The following is a 21,150-nucleotide window of genomic DNA, read 5'->3' on the forward strand; positions in this document are numbered from 1 at the left end:
CAAGAATCACTTTTAATAGGGTTAGTTAGTGTAGTTTCCTTTTATAATTCACACATTATTCACCATAAGTTCAAAACATGGTTCACACACCATTCACACCAAATTCACACATGGTTCACACATCATTCTCACATTGTTCACCATAATTTCGGAACATGGTTCGCACATCGTTCACACACTATTCACACCAAATTCACACACTATTCACACTAAAATCACACATGGTTCACACCTTCACTTCATACATGGTTCACACTAAATTCACACCACAATCACACATGGTTCACACCAATTTCACACATTGTTCACACTGAAATTACATATGGTTCACAATAGCTTCACTTCACACCAAATTCACACTAAATTCACTCCTTATTTCCCAATTAAAACATGCCTCAAGTAGTTAGAAATTTAACCAATGTACAAATTCAAAATAAACAAAGGAGTCATAATAACAACAAGGGATCCCAACAACAATACATTGGGCTAGGGTATCGGGCTTGCAAGGGGAGTGTGGGTTCTTAGGTGTTGTAAACCTTTGGCTCCGGCGACGTGGGCTCGACGATATGGCTGAAATGTGGGTGGGTTCGGCGTCGGGACCAAGCGGAGGGGATGGGTTCGTGGGTTCGGGACACAGAGTGTAAAAGGGGCTGGTGGCTGTGGAGATGATGACGCAAGTGGGAGGAGGGACGAGGGTGGGTGCTGGCCGGAGTACCACCGCAGCTTCGACGGGAATAAATCTGGGTTTGGGAGGGAGGGTTTTCAATGGACGGGAAGGGGGAAGGGGAAGAAACCAGAGTTTTATTTGGGTTGTTTAACAAAAGGGGTAATTTTGTCTTAAAAGGTTAAAAATGTGAAAAACTTTAACTAAGGGTTAGAGTTATAAATATAGGGCTGAATAAGGTTAGTTTGTGGAGTTACCCTTTTATTAATGAATTTTTTGTATTATCCATTTTACCCTTAAAATAAAATAATAATAAATTAAAACAAAAACCCTAATAACTATCATCTTCTTCCTCTCACCCATCCATCCACACCCATCCACAACCACCCACTATCATCCCCCGCCGCCACCACTACCACCACCGGTGACCACTGCCCCCTACCGCCGATGAACACTGCTCATCGCTGTCTGTCGCCATTTCTCCACAAATCCGGCCACTACTCATTCAAAATGTTGGTTTATAAAGCTTTTTTTTTTTATATATATATATAATATGAGATTTTTGATATTGTTTTTGTAGATTTAAAATGCAAAATGATTGTTTTAGTATATTGAAAGTACAACTAAGGATTTAGTTTTATTTCAAGAGTTTTATGGAGGTTAAAGCTTGAAAATCTGAAAAAAAAATTAATGGTGGTTTTGGCTATTTTCAAGATAAAGAAATCCAGAATTTTTTGATAGCTTGTCTAAGATTTCGACAAGGAGTCTAATATTTTAGACCGATTATCTAAATTTCAGACCAATAGTCGTATTTTTTTGACCACATGTCTAAATTGTAGACCACTTGTCTAAATTTTAGACCATCTGTCAAATTTAGATAGGTAATTTAATTATTAGACAGGTTGTCATATATTTTCAACCACCTGTCGAATTTTTAGACGGGTTATCGAATTATCAGACAGGATGTCTAATTTTCAGGCATGTTGTCTAATTTTCAGACAGATTGTCGAATTTCTAGATTTTTCAACTGGATTTTCATTTTTTATATAACTTTTTAATCAAAGTAATACCAATAATTTATATTTGTTTATTGTATTATGTTTTTCAAATGTCATTAAAATTTTTTGTAATATTATGTGATGGAATGTGGAAAAAGAACGAGAACTTGTGGAAATGGATTTCAAATGGCTCACAATCAAGATCAAGTTTTGTACAAACTAACCTAACTTATGAGGAGTTAGTTGAACATATTTATGAAGTTACCGAAATCAATCGCAACCTCTTCGATATAGAATTAACTTACAAGATAACGACAATGGTGAAGATTGAGCCAATTGCAATAAAAAATAGTAGAGACATTATTAGTTTCTTTACATGGCAAGAGTGTGATTTGGTTCCATTATGTGTGGGTTTGATCAAGAAGATGGAAAATATGCTCTTTAAGGATAAACTTGTTACTAATATTGATTCTATTACAAATGTTGATTCTATTGCAAATATTTCTATTGATGATGATTTTGATGATACTGGTTTAAACAATGATAACAATGTTGATTTAGATGATGACAACGACAACGACAACGATGATGATGATGACAAAGATAGTGACGATGAAGAGGGGGAAAGAAACAATATTGATGATGGTTTTGTTGAGGTAAATTTGAATGTCCCATGTCCTGAAAATAAAACTTTTGATGATTACTTTGACGATGCATACATATGTAATGTTCTTGATGCTAGTTCTGCACCTCACACTCTTGAAGATAGCCATTTACCACTTCCTCGTGTATCCCTAGTGATCATTGTAATGAAAGAAGTCATGTTAGTAGTACACCAAGCTCAAATGCAACAAGTATTGATACAAATGTTTTTTGTGTTGGTCAATATTTTGTGGATAAGAGAGAGTTGAAGATGAAAGAATACACGCTTGCTATACGACGAAACTTTGAATTCAAAGTGAAAAAATCAAATAAGAAATTATTGGTTTTGGTTTGTGTTGACCCCAATTGTAAGTGGAGAATTCGTGCGACAAATGCATATGCAACAGGTTTGTTTGTTATTCGCAAGCATTGTAATGAACACACTTGTTCTTTAGAAATGCGACAAAATCATCATTGGCAAGCAACTTGTTCTATTATTGGAAAGCACTTGATAGCGAGATATGAAGGTGTAAAAAAATGTCCAAATCTAGCACATATAGTTAATGAGATGAACAAGAATCTTGGTGTAAAGTGTAGTTATTGGAAGGCATGGAAGGCAAGAGCGTGCGCACTTGAATTTATAAGGGGTTCAGTAGCAAACAGTTATCCAAAACTCACCTCTTACTTGTACATGGTCCAAAAGTCTAATCCTGGTACGTACACTAGATTAATTGTATTCACTCAAAACAGGATTGCAAACCTTAAGATTTTAACAAAGGTATCAATCAAGTCATCGACTTTATCATTCAATAACTCAAAATCCTTCATGTATGGTTGACACTTCTCTAACTCAGATGCATGGAGGATATTATGTACGTCAATCTGTCAAACAAACAAATAACGACTTAAATTTACCTTACCCATATTAAAATTAAATTCACACATCACCAGAATGGTCATCTTGACATACTTTTCTATGAATATGCTTCAATGCCTGACTAATCTCTTCTTTGTATTTGGGCTCTTTTGCTTCCCAATGTAAGCAACGAGGAGTTGCATTTCCTTCTTTTTGGTTTGCAAATAAATTTCCAAGTAAATATATTGCTTCATAAATCCAAACCTAAAAAACCAAAAATCAAAAGAGATAAATAGACAAACTAAAGACAAGATACTAATGTTTAAATTCATTCAAATATATTAAACAACTAACCTGAACAATATAAGGAAAACCATATAATTTGTATGATTCTTTGCTTTTTTTCTCACCAACCTTATTTTGGTACTTAACAAACTTTTTCTTCAAATTTGTCTTCAAACTATCTAATGTGAGATTATAACATAACTTACCCCATGGATATTTGTTAAAGACATCCAAGTCCTCAACAATATTCATGTTTTCCTCCCCTATAGGTTGTGTAAGCTTATGTCCAAGCACTACTCCTTCCAAACAATAAAGCAAAGCAAGTCTTAAATAATCCCGATTTTTCTTTATACATTTCTTCTTTTTTTTCAACTCCCTTGCTAGATTTTCTTCACTCATATCCACAAATATAGTTTCCAAATCTTTAAGAATAATGTGTGCTTCTACATCCCTCCAATACTCTTTTTTTAGCCTATTACCCTTTCTTAGACTACTCAAGTTTGGGCCATTGGATTTTCCGCAATTAAAGCCACTAATCAATGCAAACTCGTGCATTGAAAACCTAACAGGCTAACTATCAATATCAAACCACAACTCATTTTCTTTATTAGTTTGTACCCGCTTCTGTAAAAGAAAATGTATCAACTGTCCACTACTCTTCGCTAGATCAATTAGTTTAAGAAGATGACCAAAACAAGAAGCTGTGAATGCTTCCAAATCTTCATAACAAAGTAGTGATCGTATATTCCTCAACACTTGTATTCTATAGGCTACAGATACACGACTTGTAAAATGCTCATTCTCCATCAATATCGGTCTTAGTAATAGTATGTCTAAAGATTTCACCAGTAAAATTATAACATTATGAATCAATTATATTCTTATTCTTACTTATCCAACAATGATATCATTCTATTATTTATTTATATACCTTAGACAATAGCGATGATGGTTTCAATGAATATTTTTCATGTCTCTTTCTCTTGCATGTATTGGAAGAGAAGATGATTTCTGTGGAGACTTTCTAATTGCTTCTTCTATTGCTTGAGTTGGAGAGGACAATGTCATTAGAGACTTTTAGGTTACTTCTTTTATTGATTGATTTTTAGGAGATGCCACTAATGAAGTGCTTGAACATCCGGACATCATTTTTCTTGTAATAATACTTCCTGTAAAAATATTCAGCAAGACCTGAGATAAGTAATTTACAATTTGACAGTCCAAAACTAAATACCTATTAAAAAAAATGAGACAAACAATTTACAACTAACAAAAAAAATCTTATTATAAAGAGTAATTAGTAAAATTAAAAATTTTAATATATTATTTTGGAGAGAACAATAGTCAATATTAATAATTTTTTTGGAAAATCTTTATTTTTTTAACACACTCGATACTTTGTTTTCGTTTTATAAATAATTTATTAAAATAAGTTTCATTTGCAAATAATATCATTTAAGAAAATATTAGTTCAGAAAACATTATCCTTATTATGTAACAGTAGACTTTAATGATAAGGGTCTATCTGTAATTCAATTGGTTAAGAAACTGACTTAATACAAATATGTAAAAAATTAAGAGAATCAAAAAGCTTAGAATTTTGCTTGAAGAAGTTCAATGATTATTGTAGCAAGGAAGGTATTGGAAGGCACTATACAATAGCAAGTACAAGTACACTTCAACAGAACGGCCTAGCAAAGAGAATGAATATAATTCTATTAGACAGGATTGGATTTTTCGACACTCAAGAAAAGTGCCCTGGCCATCATGCTCCAAAATGTGATCACCTTAACATGAATATTTTCTTATATGGTTAAGCAAACTTTAATCGATCTGAATTATATATAATCTCAAGGGTAGCTAGATTTGATCTTGAGTTGAATAAAATGGAAGTGAGGACAACCTTTCTACATGGAAAAAACTTGATGATAAAATCTATATATATAAAGCAACTCGAAGGGTTTGAAAGTAGTGGTCAAAACATATCATATTATAATTGTTGGAAAGAAGAAATCAGACATTAATAACGCAAACTTAAGAGTGATCACATATTAGTTCTTAACAAAATAAAGATGAATGTATATATATATATTCATGTTGAACTATTAATTTTGTCGAACACAATAATAATATTTAAATCACTATATGATCTTATGGATTAATTACAATTACAATAAATTGGTTAATTTTCTAAATAGAACAAAGACATACGATGAGGGACCGCATTGAGCAAAGGAGGGATATTGGAAGAGAATAAGAACAAGACAGAACAAGCGTAAAGTCACCTTCATCATCTTCATCATCATCATCATCTTAATCATATATTATGATCATTTCCTAATTGAGTAACCTTCTTTATTGTATATGTGTATTGAAAATCTGGGTATATATATATATATATACATATATCACCATCATTAGTCAATGGAGGAAATTAATATGTGCCTCGTTAGTCTTTTGACAACCGATCTAATACTATGCTTCTCTCAGTCATTTTATCAAACATTTTGCATCAACCTTGTTCTTGTATATTTCTTTTTGGCTGCCAAGGATTTTCTTTTACTAGTACTTTTATCTCTCTTGATTGATCGGTTCTCTCTTATCTATTATATGCACTTAGGAAAACAAAACATAAATTAAAAAAAAAAATACATAAACACACATATATAGAGAGACGGGAGGGAGGGAGAAGAGTGACTGAAGGAGGAGAAGAGTAGGGTCGGGTGGCTTGCCGTGAGTGAGGGAGAAGATGAAGGTCGGGTAAAATAGAGAACAAAGGAAAGGGAGGGATGGGTGGCTCGGGTCAGTGAGAGAACATAGAGACGAGGTGGAGGGATGGGTCGCATACCTGGGTCGGCGCCGTGAGCAGAGGAGGCCAGTGATGAGCCGAGCTGCGTCGCCGTGAGTGACCCTGAAGGAGAAGGAGCCGTGCGTGAAGGAGCCGCCGTGAGTGACCGTGAAGGAGAAGGAGCCGCCGTGAAGGAGAAGGAGCCGTGCGTGAGTGACCGTGAAGGAGAAGGATTTGTGTTTTAGGCTTTTTTCTCTCGAAGTAAATGAAAGGGTGGAGGGGTAAAATTATACAACCTTATTTAAAAAAGAGGCGACTTAGTTAAATTGTTTTGAAAGTAGGTTATTGTGCAAAATACACAATAAAAATTGTCTATTTCCACCAATCATGGTTGGTATTATTAATATTTATTAAATTGTTCTATATATTGCGCTACACAACTTTGATTTGATAATTTAATACCAATAATTGGTACCAGAGCAGCCTGCACACACACACACATATATATATTAATAGTGTGTGGGTTTCTTGCATTGGTTATATGTATGTTGAATGGGTGGATATTTTTTTTTAATGTATGGTTTAATGATGGATTGTTAATTATATGAAGCTATTGGGTTAGGAATTTGGGTTTCTAAATCTTGTATAAGCCATAAATGGCATATGATTTTTTTGTAAATTTTATTTTTGAAATATGTAATTTTAAAAAATCTACACACAAAGAAAAGGAGGACCCAAGCCACCAACCAAGCCAGTGACCTGAGCCCTCTCCAGCCACGTGCGCGCAAGCACAGGCCCGAGCCTCTGCAGCTAGAGCTGTGCATGGGTTGGGTTGGTCAGGTTGGGGGTGTTTGAATGAGCCAACTCAATTACATTGGCCTAGAGAATTCTAACCCATTTAAAACATTTTTAATATATAACCCAACCCTACTAATTACATTAAAGGTTAGGTTGGGTTGGGTTATAACCCATTTAAAAAAATCTATTCAAAATCTAAACAATAATGTAGAAAAGATGATCAAATTAAAATCTAAAATAAGGAAAATAATGTCTTAGTAGTTTCTACTACTAGTTAGTACTTAACAACTCAAATATTACAGTCATCCAAATTCGAAACACAAGTCTTAAAATCATTACAATCATACATAAAACTAAGTAGATAGTTCATAGAGATTTAAACAGAGTAAAAAAAGCTTGAATCCATCAATGAACAACGGCGATGAGTGCATTGGTCTTCTCTTTTGTTGTCGCTTTGTCCTTAAGTTTGTTGTCTATAATTCAAAAACCAAATTTAAACACTTATTGAAAATAAATAACAATAAAGTATGGACATTATTAAGAAGTCATTTTGTTTACCTTCTTCAAGAAACTCATAAGCTTGTATATCATCCAAATACTACATTGTTTGAATCCCTTTATGACTCCCCTTCAACCAATTTTAAGTGCAAACTAGTGCCTCCATTTTTGGGCTCAAAGAACTCCTAAATGAGTCTAAAATATATCACCTAGTACTAAAGACAGATTCAGAAGCCACAGTAGACACATGTATAGCAAGACATATTTAGCAATCATAGACATAATCATAAACTTTTGAGAATTATCCTTCCACCAAAGTAGGATACCAAATGAGGAAGTCATTGGATTGATAGTTTCTTCAGTCAAGTACTTATCAACATCATTCATTTTCTTAGTCACAAACATCTGTTGTTGTTGCAAATAATTTTCCAATAACCTCCTCCTAATAGTTTCTTTGGCACCACCCTTTGGTGGTGAGTCACTTTTACTTACCTAAACATATAAACAAAAAGAAACGCAAAGTTAGGGCTAGAATACAATAACATATATAAACAAATCATAATAAATAAAAAAACCAGCAACTAACCTTGTCACCATCGCTCTCACCCTCAACATGATAAGAATTGTACAGTCGTTGAAGGATTTGTTCCACCTTGACAACAATCTTGGCAATAGTTCCAGCATCATAAACAGTCTCAAAACAGTACTTCAAATACTTCAACTTGTATCTTGGATCAAGCACAACAGCCAAAAACAACATGGGATTAATGTTCTCTGCACTGCTGCAATATTTTTCATACAAAGGATCACTACTACTAGCTAAGTCACTCCATTGTGTATGAATCTTATAAATCTCATGATATAAATTGTTAGACGTTACATGCAATGTGCCACTAAACTTTAGAGTAATTTCATAAAAAGTTGAGACAAATTCGACAAATATAGTAGCACTCTCCCTATCACTAGAAGTTGGCGGCCCAACCCTCTTCTTCCCATGTTCATTGTCCACGAAGAAACTCAAAAATTTGTCATCTTCCTCCTCATATCTTGCAAAAGCTTTTTCAAATTTAAGAGCCACATCTAACATCATGAAAGTGGAGTTCCACCTTGTAGGCACATCTAAAACCAACCCCCCTTGTAATCAATTCTTTCCCTATCCACACAAGTCTTGAATTTTAGCAACCTTGCAGAAGACGACTGAATGTATCTTACACAATTGCGAATGGCAGCGATTGAATCATGCATGTCATTCAACCCCTCATTCACAATTAGATTGACTATATGTACGCACCACACCTTAAATGCATGAACTTGTCGTCAAGAACAGATCCATTCCATGCATTCACCATCCTCTTCACAAAACCAACAACCACATCATTAGCTGATGCATTATCAACAATCATAGCAAAAACTTTTTCTATTCCCCAACCCAGCAAACAAGCCTCAATCACCTTACCGATTGTCTCTCCTTTGTGATTGGAAATTTGACAAAAATTTATAATTTTTTTTTGCAATTGCCAATCACTGTCAACATAATGTGCAGTGAGACACATATAAGTCATTTGGGTGGAAGAATTCCAACAATCAGTGGCTAAGCATACCCTTTGCCCATCTCTAGTTAACTCTTCCTTTAATTTAACCCCCTCTTCACAAAAAAATTGATATATATCCCTAGTCACATTCCTTCTACTAGGGATAACAAATTTTGGTTGCAACTCCTGAACAAACTCTTTAAAGCCTTCACCCTCTACAACACTAAAGGCTTGCTCATCCTTCACCACAAACTTAGCTAAGGCTTTCCGACATCCCTCCTTATTAAAGGTCATAGCCAACAAATTTCCCCCACCATCACTACCACTTTGAAAGCTAAGCAATTTATGTTTTTTATCAGCCACCCTATAAGGATACTTCTTACATTGATTTTTCAAATGTGCCCATAAACTACTTGTTCCAACTCTCCTACTATCATGAGCATAGTCTTTCCCACAATAGTTACAAGTGCATCTAGGATTGTTTGGATTCCCATCCTTCACTTTTGTAAAGTGATCCCAAACTCTAGAGTTCCTAGTAGGCTTTTTCCTAATTGTGGGTGGTTCACCATTGGCTTCTTTTTTAGGTGACTTAAGATCAATAGGAGTAGTGTTTGGAGTGGGTTTTGGGGTAGTGTTTGGGGTGGTGTCTACGACATCATGCACTTCACCTAGTTGGGTGGAAGTTGGGCTAAGAAACTTGTCCATCACTCCTACATTACACATATTAAAAACAATAACTTATTTCATCACTAATTTATTTAAGCAAATATCAAAATATTTCAGCACTTATATGATTTTGAGCAACTAAAAATAAACAACAATTCCAAACAAAATATTCAATTATTTCAGTACTAATTTATTTGAGCAAATATCAAAACATTTCAGCACTTATATGGTTTTGAGCAAATAAAAAATTATAATCACAAGTCCAAACGACATATTCAATTATTTCATAACTTTTTTGAGCAAATATCATAATATTTAACACTTATTTTAGCACTTAACAAATAATCAGTTTTAAAATATGACAAATATGCACAGATAATCACATATTTTAGCATTAACTTATTTTTTTAGCAAACAATTTCAGCAACCAATATGTTCGTGAATCATCATCAAAACACCATTAATCAAATAATTATAGAAAAAATATACTTATTTCTTGAGATTTAACACTTTGATAACAATATTTCTCCTATTTCTTTAGGCTTTGACAGTACCAATCAGATCCTCCTAGTGTATAAAAATAACATAGTTTAGCAATAATATAAAATATAATTAACAATATTAATAAACAAAATCACATGACAGAATATAACAAAGCTTTTTTAGTTAGTTTGACCAAATCAAAATAATAATACAAATTACAAAAGTTAATAATATATACTGAGTTAGTTAGTTTTATATATATACTTATAATATATATATATAATACTTATATATAATATAATATAATACTCATATATATACTTATAATATATATAATACTGAGTATAATATATAATACGTTACTTAGTTATATATATATACTAATATATATATATATATATTTGTAGTATATATATATATATATTCATATAATACATAATATATATACCTCAGGTTGGTGGTTAATCCGTGTGTGACCTCACGGTGGAGACTCCACCTCTGTCAACCGCCTACCTACCTGGAGGAGCACCGTGCTCTTGGTCGCCTGAAGCCTCCATGAGCAATCACCAACAGCAGTCGAGGATGGAGTGGTGGAGCAGTCGAGGAGCCGCCGTGAGCTTCGCCTGGAGATGGAGTGGTGGAGCATTCGAGGAGAGTTTTGTTGCCTGGAGCCGCCATGAGCTTCGCCTCTGGAGACTAGATAGACAACAATAATAGTAACTTGATGGAGTGGTGTAGCTGTAGAGAAGAGAAGGGAGAAAGGCTTAAATGTGATATGTAATATGTATTATGTATTAGATTTTTAAGGTTTCGTATTAGGGTGGGTCGGTCCGGGTTGGGTATATTGGGTTAGGAATCCATTGGGTTGTGACCGACCCGTTTGACTTTGGGTTGCACCTTCAAGGGCCGAATGGGCTTCGGCATGCTCTTGTTCAGCCTGGTCGGCCCAATTCCGGGTTGGGTTGCCTGGTTTGGTCAGCCCAATCTAAAAAATGCCCAGCCCTATCTGCAGCTGTGCTCGCACCATGCTTGGTTGCTACCTGCCCAGCCGCGGCCCCGTGGCTCGCTGCTGCACCGCGCCCCTCGCGAGTGCAGCACATGCGCGCATGCCTTGGCCGGGCTCTTGCTCCATGCGTGCGCAGCACCTGCGGCTCCTCAGCCACCCAGCCGCACCATGCCGAGCCCTAGAGGCTCCTCCATGCTGCCGGCCCTAGTGACCTAGGGCATTGTTCTTGGTGCCCAAGTTAGATCCTAATATTGTGCCATTATCATTTATTAGTTAATTTTAAATTATTTGAATTTAAAATTTTAATTATCTTCTTTTATTTTTATTAAGAAAATAAAATATCTTTTAGTTAGTTAAGATTTTGTCTTAAGTTTAAATAAATATTTGAATTTGATTATTTAATTATTTAAATTCAACTAAATTAGAAAGATGACATAAATAGTTATTTAATTAAAATTTAGTTTTAATTAAATAAATTAACTGGAAAGTTAGTTTCTAATTAATTAGGTGGGTCTAACAAATTCTCTAAATATTTGCAAGAAAGCCTAAAAGAGAGGAGAAGCATTCTTGGAGTCTTGAAAACAAGTCATAGGCTACTTTTGAAATCTTATTTCTATTTTTTAAAAGATTGTAAATTTAGAAATACCCAAAAGTACTCGGTTCATCATTTATTGTTTGTTTGTTTATTTATTGTATTTATTTAAATAAATGTTCATTAATGTTTGATTGATACATGATCATGCATTAGTCAATTACATGTCATTCATGAAGCCCCACATAGTTCTCATTAATCATGCATCTTTTAGAAACATGATTATTAAGGATTGTCCTATTTGTTTATATGAATTGTTTTGGAGAAATCAATTGCATGTAAACAACTAAGTATTAAATTAGTTAAAACTTGGTAACTCACACCATAATAAAGGCAATAGATTTATAGGCCTTTAATATAATCAACTTTTTGTAAAAAGCATTTTAGTAAAGTTAGAAGAATGTAATGGGTAATTATCTAGATCACATTAACTATGGAAACATACTTTTTTATAATTATAAATGTATTTTGTAATTAATTACATTCACAAGGTTATTAATAAACTAGTAATTAATTTGGAATTAATTGATTAGTTTAATAAAACACATTTAATCCAAAATAGTAAGTGGGAGAAGGTGAACATCTCAATGTGACCTATGGTCTCCATTATTAGTACAATACCATGAAATATGAATAGGGCCTTGAGGCAGCTTTGTCTTCGTCCCTCCAAGGAAGGTTTCTAGACATATTAATACCAAGGTTGGATTCTTACAAAGATAGGAAGGAGTGATGTATTTTAGGATTAACCGACCCTAAGGCGACACTCTCTAAGTTAAGTCATGAATTATGAAATAATGGGTTACACTTACAAAGATGCAATTAAGCTTTTGCGGTGGATAAATGCATCTTGAACAAACCAGCGGTACTTTATATTTAAAAGAGAAAATAAATAGTTATTTTAAGTTTTAAATTATAAAGATAAGATTTTCTTATAAGCTATCTGAATTTAACTTGACCAACCCTAAGACGACACTTTATTTGTTGGGTAGTTTTATCGTGGAATAGTAAATGTTTATTTATGTGTTTTAATTGTTGTATTCATGCATCATGTTTACTTTCCAAATAATTGATATTTTTCAAATAATAATATTGTTGTATTTTATTTATTTTCAGTTAAAATGTCTGAAAATGATTGCAATGTAGTAGTTAAACTTAATGATGAAAATATAGTATTTTGGAGACATGATATTGATATATTATTGTTAAGAGAGAATTTGATGGAAGCTGTTAAAACACCACTAATCGATGAACCACCAATAGATGCTTTAGTGAATGATCAGTTTGAGTATGCCAAGTGGTAAAGAATTTATAATATAGATAGGTATTATTTGCTCCAATCAGTAAATATAGAGACAAAAAATACTCTACAAAGCCTTAAATCTGCATATGATATATGGGAGGCCATCCATGCTACGTATGGATACATATGTGATAAGTGGTTTTATGAGAATGAAATCCTATCAGCCAACTGTGAAATAATCGTTGAATTTATGAAGAATAAGAAAGGTGAATATGATTTATTTGTTCTTCTAACTAAGTGGAAAGAGATTTGTCATTCTGAGTTTTTAACTCAGGGTCCACTAACGATGTTTATTCTTCTGTGTAGATGGATGAATCTAACGGTTCAAAGAAGGTTGCTGATGAAGTTCATGAAGTGAAAGAGAGGAAAAATGTCTAGTTCAAGAAAGCATTGAAGAATGTCCATTTATTTTAAAATTGTTTAGTTTTATTAAAAGAACACTTTATTGTTGTTTGAACAATGTTTAGTTTATTTTTCCTTTTAGTTATTTTGAATTTTATTGCATGTAATGACTTTAGAATATTTTATTTATAATTTGATTATTCTTAATTTATCTTTAGACACGCAATTGAATATACAGACTTTAATGCTTTCATTAAAATGAACGACGCTTAATAATTCAGAATTATTTAAAGTAGCACACCGCAAGGTAACACAAGATAAAATATTTCAAAAAAGGATGACACATATCTTTGGCATCTTATACTTGGTCATATAGGTCTAGAAAGGATAAACCAGTTAACAAAAAATAGAACTTTGAGAGAACTAAGAGTTGGAACTCTTACAGTTTGTGAATCTTGTCTAGAAGGGAAAATGACCAAACGTCATTTCTCAGCGAAAGGAAATAGAGCTAAAGAGCCTTTGGGGTTTGGAGCTTGTACACATCGATGTCTGTGGTCCAATCAATGTACAAGTAAGAGGTGGGTATGAGAACCTCGTCACTTTTATTGATGATTAATCGAGATATGGTCTGTAACGTCCTCATAATCCAAGACCGTTACAGTGTGTACTGTAGATAGTGCTCGACTTGTTAACCAAGTCATTTGGTTTAAAATGTGTAACTATGATTAATGTCAAAGGTTAGGGTTAAAATTTTTGGTCAAAGAACTATTGACTTTTATTCGAAAAGATTCAAACATTTATGAGATCCCAAAATATTACAACAAAACTTTTAAGAAGGTGAATATACATTAAAAGTTACATTTAGTCAGCCTAAGCGACAAAAGTATGGCTACAACCCTAGTTCCTCTGAGATATCCTCGGTCGTGGTGGTCGAGTAGCCGCATATGTACACGCCGCCACCGAAGCTCTCCAACTCATGGATGGTTAAGCTTTCCTTTCCCCTTACCTGCACCACAAAGCACCCGTGAGCCAAGGCTCAGCAAGAAAACACAACATGTGCATAAACAAAAAATATAAACTTCTAGATAATTATCTAGCTTGCCTAGCTATAATAATAACCTACATAAACAGTCATTCAGTTATGAACAAGTGGTCATTAGACCAATTAGGGGCCGTTGCCCTAAACAGTTGGACATAGAGCCAACCCCGGGGCCTATGCCCTAGCTACGTGACTAATTAGTGGTGAAAAATGCATATTTATTGATTTTAATGGTCAAAATAAATTAAGTTTAATTAATATTTTCATGGAATTAAAATAATTTATTTTATAAATGAAAATATTTTATTATGATTTAATTTATTATTATTTTGTAGGAATTAAAGTTGCATTTTGATATAAAGAAAAAGAAAGAATCAAAACTGAAAAAAAAGAGTTGAAAAAGTGGCATTTTTTAAGGGAATTAGGCCCAAAATGAGACCAAACAAGCCCAGGCCCAAGCTTTCCACCACCTGGACACGTGGGGCACCTATATTGGTTACGAATTGGTCAAAATTCCAGCCACCCATCAACCCATTTTCTTGTGCATATTGGGCTTTTAACCTTCCATTTTGAGCTCTAAAGCTCACATTTTGTGGTGTTTTAGAAAAAGGGCAAACTGACCATTCACTAAAATAGCTATGTTAATATTAATAATAAGATTTGATTTTTTCAAAATCATATTCTAATGACCCAACTATTTCTAAGACCTTGGACCATTAAAACTACTAGACATAGCTACTACTCTTGGGGAAAACATTCATAAGAAATAATAAATTTTTTATTGAAACTCTAAAATAATATTGTATCAATAACATAAAAATATAAAATAAAATATGATAGGGTATGGGATTCCATTATTTACAAAACAAAACAAAAACATAATTTTAAATACTAATAGCGGAATTACATTAAGAAAACATAATTTAAAAGACTAAAAATAAATAACTTCGTCCTCGATCGACACGCAGTCCATTCATTCCATTCATCCTCAACACACAAGCCAAGCTACCAAGAATCCTTCCGCCTCCATATCTATTTTCCTGCATCACACTAAAAATAAAGGAGTGAGCCTAATGCCCAGTAAGGAAAATCTACTAACAACATACATCATAAATCAAAAGCATAAGACTATATCATAACTACATACTACAAAACATATATCACAACCCTAACCCATGATCATGGTAATCTTGGGGTTTGCTATCTAAGCAACTATAAGCCCCAAGCAACATAAAAATATTGGGGTTTGCTAGCTAAGCAACTATAAGCCTCAAGCGACATAAAAGCATTGAGGTTTGCTAGCTGAGCAACTATAAGCCCCAAGGACTACAAGACATATTCATATATCATAACATAAACATATCATAACATAACATATAAGCATATAAAATCTATCATACTTTCCTTACCAAAAGCCGTGATATTTGGGAACAAGAACGGGATTTAGAAACTCCTATAAACCAACAGTAGAAAAGGGTGAGAATCTTTAAGAATAAAGATGAATATGGGAACTAAACCATCAAGAACAAACTTACCAAGAAAGACCTTAAGTTTCAAGAACTTAAATACCTAATCAAGAATCAATAACAAGAGTTAGGATCTAAATAAAAGAAACCAAAGAAAACTAAAGAATTATAAAGAACTGGACTTAAGGAATAGGAATACCTTGAATGACCTTATGAGTTGGTCTAAACCCCAATACCGAAATCACATTATTTCTCATTTCCCAAGTGTTTATTAAAGCTTAGAATAATAAATATTTAACCCAAAACCCAAGTGTATCTCTCTATAATAACACTAGCACCTTGGAGGCTCGGATCAAATGCTTGAAGAATGATGAAAATGGCTGAGCACTAGGTCCTATTTATAGAGTTCAAGGAATGAAACTAACCCCTTTTAATTTGAATAAATAAATGATTATAAAATGAAAAGAATTTGAATTTTCGGTCAACTGACGCCTAGAACTTGGTCAAAATTGTTCAAAGGTAGGTCTAAGTGGTTAAGGGTATTTTTTTAAAATTCAAAAAGTTAAACTTCCAAAACTATACCCATGGAGCCAATATATCGCCCACCCTAGGCGATATATTGCCTCCCCCAGTATTCCTGAGGCTTGTTCGATCGTTCGTGCAAAGTCGACGAGTTTTTCGTATCTTTCGTTAGGCGATATATCGACCCCTATGTTGTGATATATCAACATACGTAGATATATTAAACATGTATTTTCACTTTTTCAGCATAATTTGAATTGAATAAACAGCTTTGACTTAGTCATAATACGATCCTAACAGTTGCTGGAAGGTTCTAGAGCTTCTAGATCTTTCTTTTATTAAAACTATTCATCAAAATACGGAATTCCTTAATAATCATGATTATGACAAGTGTCATGCTCTTATCGGCTCTATATAAACCTTAGGTTATAATAAATAATATATCTATGACCAGCAATATTAATCAAACCTTATGTTATTATTAATATGTTTAAACTATAGGTTAAACTTATAAAATCCATAACTGTTGCTATGAGTTTCCAACTAAGTCCCGACTTGAACCAAAATCCACGGTAACTAACATACTACTAACTAATACTAACTACTACTACTACTACTACTACTACTACTACTACTACTACTACTACTACTACTACTACTACTACTAATACTACTATCTAACTAGGCTAAGTAAATATTCTGGGACTCTACACATATTTTATTATTAAATTTCATATTTATTTTGTAGACCCCATATGTAATTTAATTTTTTTTTGGTCATTTTCTCCTTCTATAAATAGAGATTTTTCTTTCACATTTGGTATGTAATTTTGAGAGTAAAGCAACTATAGCAAAATTTCTACTCACTTTATTCTCATATATTTTTCTTAGAATTTTGTGAGAATCATGAGCATAATGGCCTAATCTTCCTAGGAAGGTTAGGGATGATTCCATAGGCTAGTGATGTTATTTTGCTACTTTGATTTACTATGTTCTTAATATAATGTATTTGAGTAATTTATGTTATTTCATCCTCATTTCTATTTTGTTATCTTTATTTACTTGTACTAATAGTATATAGGATTAGCCATGCTCTTTCTATGTGCTTCTAATTAGTAAAAGTAATATTGATACATAAATTTATGTCCAATCTTCTATTGCATTATTGCCTTTGGGTATTTTGTCAATTTTAGATTTTTCATAAGATTAACATTGTGCTCCTAAAGTAAAGAACTTTATAACTCAAATGGACTTTTGTTAGAAAATAATATGGACTTTAAAGTTAGATTTTCCAAGTAAATGTTGGGATGTGAACTATTTACTTGTGTACTTTTATAAATCAAGTAACTAAGTAACCAAACAAGCATATGGATGATTCTTGAAACCTTTCTATTTTCTCAAATTCTTGATTACACCTTACTTTTATTTCACTTGTCTCATTTTATCATTTCATCAAAAAGACAACACCAAAATCTCAAACCTCTTTTCATTTACATTTTTATTTATTTCATGTTACTAACTTTCTGTGTTGTTTTCTACTTATCTTTTGGTTTTAGGTTACCTCCTTGTGGATCGACTGCCCGATTTTACTACAACTATCGCTTAGTGGTTGTCACGATTTGGGCGTTAAACATTGACCATAAAGTAACCTGGGGCCCTCGCCCTTAGCTATGAGTAACTAGCCATAGAGCTAGCCCAACCCCTTGGTTTACCAACGACCATAGAGCCAGCCGCCCAACGTAATAGTACGTTGCTGATTTAGGCCTAAGCCTTTCGACCAACGCGCAATGCACTATTGCCGTCCTTGACTAATAAGTCAAGCCCTGATCCATGAATAGAAACCTCAATACCAAAATAGATATGGATATACATATCCCAACAAAATATGCACGTATGCATGTTAATTACATAACACCATCGAATAATCATTCTCACAACACTAATCATACATATTTAACGGGGCCTCATGCCCTAACCACAGAATTCATACAACAATCATAAATCACTTAAGCAAGTATCATCCAACATGTGAAGCGATATCTTAAATATAATTGTCCTCAGGGCCCAAACTCTAGTCATGATAGTTGACAACAGTCGGGCCAAGCCCTAATCACATATAACACGTATTGGTTGTAGTTTTCTCACCTTAGGTCCAAGTAAAGCATAAATAAGAACGACCCTCAAGCACGATCCCGGTTCCGAGCCCCTAGAGATAACCTAGTTTCAACCATAATATAGGATTCCATCATAAACAAGAAAATAAAGGCTTCTGGACAGAGTCCTAGCCTCCGGGGCCTCGAGTTCCACTAAACCAGGTAGTGGAATCGATCCCGAGCCCTAAGGAAAAGGTTCCCATTTTAAAAAACTTCCCAAGTCCAAAAATGCCCAGGCAGGCCGCGACCTGACCATGAGGGTCGCGGCGCGCATATTCTACCCGAAAGCCTCCCCCTCTGTCAAAGGGACACGGGCCGCGACTTGCCCTTGAGGGTCGCGACGCGCCTCCCAAACAGAGACCTCCTAAGGTCCTGGGTTAAAGCTGAGTCGCGGCCCCTCAAGAACAAGGCTACGACTTAGCCCCACGAACCCATATTTTTCACACTTTTCAGCAGCCAAAATCAATCCAAACTAACCTAATTTCACCCCAAAACCATAATTCGTTCCCCACAACAGTTCTAACATCTTTCCAGCAACAAAACCCAAAAAAAATCCAATCTTAAAACTCATCAAAAAACCAAGCCAATTCTCAAGCTTAAAGGTTCAAGCACACTTCAAAACTGCCAAGTAAAACACATAATTTCAATGGCCAAAAACATAATCTAAAGCTTACCTCAACTGAAGATCAGGCTTCAATTCTCCAAGTTTTAGCTGAAAATTTACTTAATTCTTCAAAGGTTTGCTTAGGAGTGTTTTGAGAGGAAGAGAGTGAGGTGAGAGAGAAAGAGTCGGTTAGTGTCTAATTGTATTGTGTTTTGTATTTAGTTTCCTAAGGTTAAATGACTTAAGCTAATCTTGAGGCTCAGGGTACCAAAAATGTCCCCGAGGGAAAAATGGTCAAATTCCCCAATATTCCCCCCTAAACTCACTAACTTCAAATATATCTCCAATTATTCATTTCCATTACCCGATAACCCAATTAAATGCCTAATACCCAAAATATCTCTGGACTCGCTCCGAGTCGGGTATTGGGTCCCGTTGTGACTTTCCCGCTACTTGCTCCCTAGGATCGTCTCGTGTCGAGTAACCCAAATAAACCCACATAATAATGTGGTCTCTCACATATATCACATAAATGTATATAAATATACAATTATGCCCGCAACGGGCCAAATTATCATAATTTCCCTTCTAATAAGAAGCGGGCCCACATGTATATTTAATATCTCTAAACATGCACAACTAGCCATATTATCACATAATCACCAATTATAATTAAATATAACACTTAAGCATATAATTACACATATTGCCATCCTGGCCCTCAAGCCCCTAAGCCCTATTAGGTCATTTTGGGATGTTACAACTATCCCATCCTTACAGAAATTTCATCCTCAAAATTTTACCTGAACAACTCGGGATCCTGAGTCTGCATATCTGCCTCCAGCTCCCAGGTCGCTTCCTCGACCTTGTTGTTCCTCCATAATACTTTAACTAAGGGTATAGTCTTGTTCCTCAGGACCTTGTTCTTCCTGTCTAAAATCTGAACTGGCTGCTCTTCATAGGACAAGTCTGTCTCTAGTTTCAGATCCTCATAACTCAGTACATGAGTTCCATCAGACACACACTTCCTCAGCATGGAAATATGGAATACGTTATGCATACTAGAAAGTGCAGGGGGCAAGGCTAACCTATAGGCCACCTGCCCGATCCTCTCCAGGATCTTAAATGGTCCAACAAACCTAGGGATCAGCTTGCCCTTCTTCCCGAATCTCGTCATCCTTCTCAGAGGTGAAACCCTAAGGAAAACATAATCTCCCACTTGGAACTCTACGTTCCCCCGCCTTGGGTCTAAATAGTTCTTCTGTCTACTTTGAGATGCGAGCATTTGAGCTCTAGTCTTCTCGATTGCCTCGGTGGTCCTCTGAACTGCATTAGGACCTAAGTATTTCCTCTCACCCATCTCATCCCAATGAATGGGTGATCTGCACTTCCTACCTCACATCATTTCATAAGGTGCTACCGTAATGGTAGACTGGTAGCTATTGTTATAGGAAAATTCTATCAAAGGCAAATATTTACTCCAGGACCCTTCAAAGTCCAACACACATGCTCTCAGCATGTCCTCCAATATCTGGATAGTCCTTTCAGACTGACCATCGGTCTGAGGATGATAAGCTACATTGAACTTAAATTGTGTACCCATCGCTCCCTACAAACTTCCCCAAAACTTGGAAGTAAAGATAGGGTCCCTATCAGACATGATAGACCTCGGAGTCCCATGAAGGCAAACTATCTCTCTCACATAGAGATCTGCATACTGGTAAACTGTGTAATTCATCCTCATTGGTAGAAAGTGAGCTGATTTCGTGTACCGATCCACAATTACCCAAATAGAATCATGCTGGCCCACTGTCCTGGGCAACCCTACCACGGAATCCATTGTGATATCCTCCCACTTCCACTCTGGGATATCCAGAGGCTGTAACAGCCCTGCAGGCCTCTGATGCTCAGCCTTG

General features: G+C 34.7%; 1 protein-coding gene and 1 long non-coding RNA gene across 4 annotated transcripts; both read right to left on the bottom strand.

Moving 5' to 3' along the window:
* Positions 1-2,097: 2,097 nt before the first annotated feature.
* Positions 2,098-6,499, bottom strand: LOC133804700 (uncharacterized). Of its 3 annotated transcripts, none has more exons than XR_009878585.1 (5): positions 6,294-6,499; positions 4,377-4,614; positions 3,275-3,424; positions 3,065-3,186; positions 2,098-2,456 (listed from the first exon to the last, which is right to left on the bottom strand). It is a non-coding gene; the product is annotated as an uncharacterized LOC133804700 (long non-coding RNA). The 3 variants fall into 3 exon arrangements; XR_009878584.1 differs by having other exon boundaries at positions 2,983-3,186; XR_009878583.1 differs by lacking the exon at positions 2,098-2,456 and having other exon boundaries at positions 2,869-3,186.
* Positions 6,500-7,436: 937 nt separating this feature from the next.
* On the bottom strand, positions 7,437-9,766 carry LOC133805818 (zinc finger BED domain-containing protein RICESLEEPER 3-like). Its single transcript, XM_062243968.1, has 4 exons — positions 8,826-9,766; positions 8,116-8,635; positions 7,856-8,021; positions 7,437-7,504 (listed from the first exon to the last, which is right to left on the bottom strand). The coding sequence occupies exons 1-4, from the start codon at positions 9,764-9,766 to the stop codon at positions 7,437-7,439; spliced, it is 1,695 nt and encodes a 564-aa protein (XP_062099952.1).
* Positions 9,767-21,150: the final 11,384 nt, after the last annotated feature.

Source organism: Humulus lupulus, chromosome X (genome assembly GCF_963169125.1).
Source record: "Humulus lupulus chromosome X, drHumLupu1.1, whole genome shotgun sequence".
NCBI classification, from domain to species: Eukaryota; Viridiplantae; Streptophyta; class Magnoliopsida; order Rosales; family Cannabaceae; genus Humulus; species Humulus lupulus.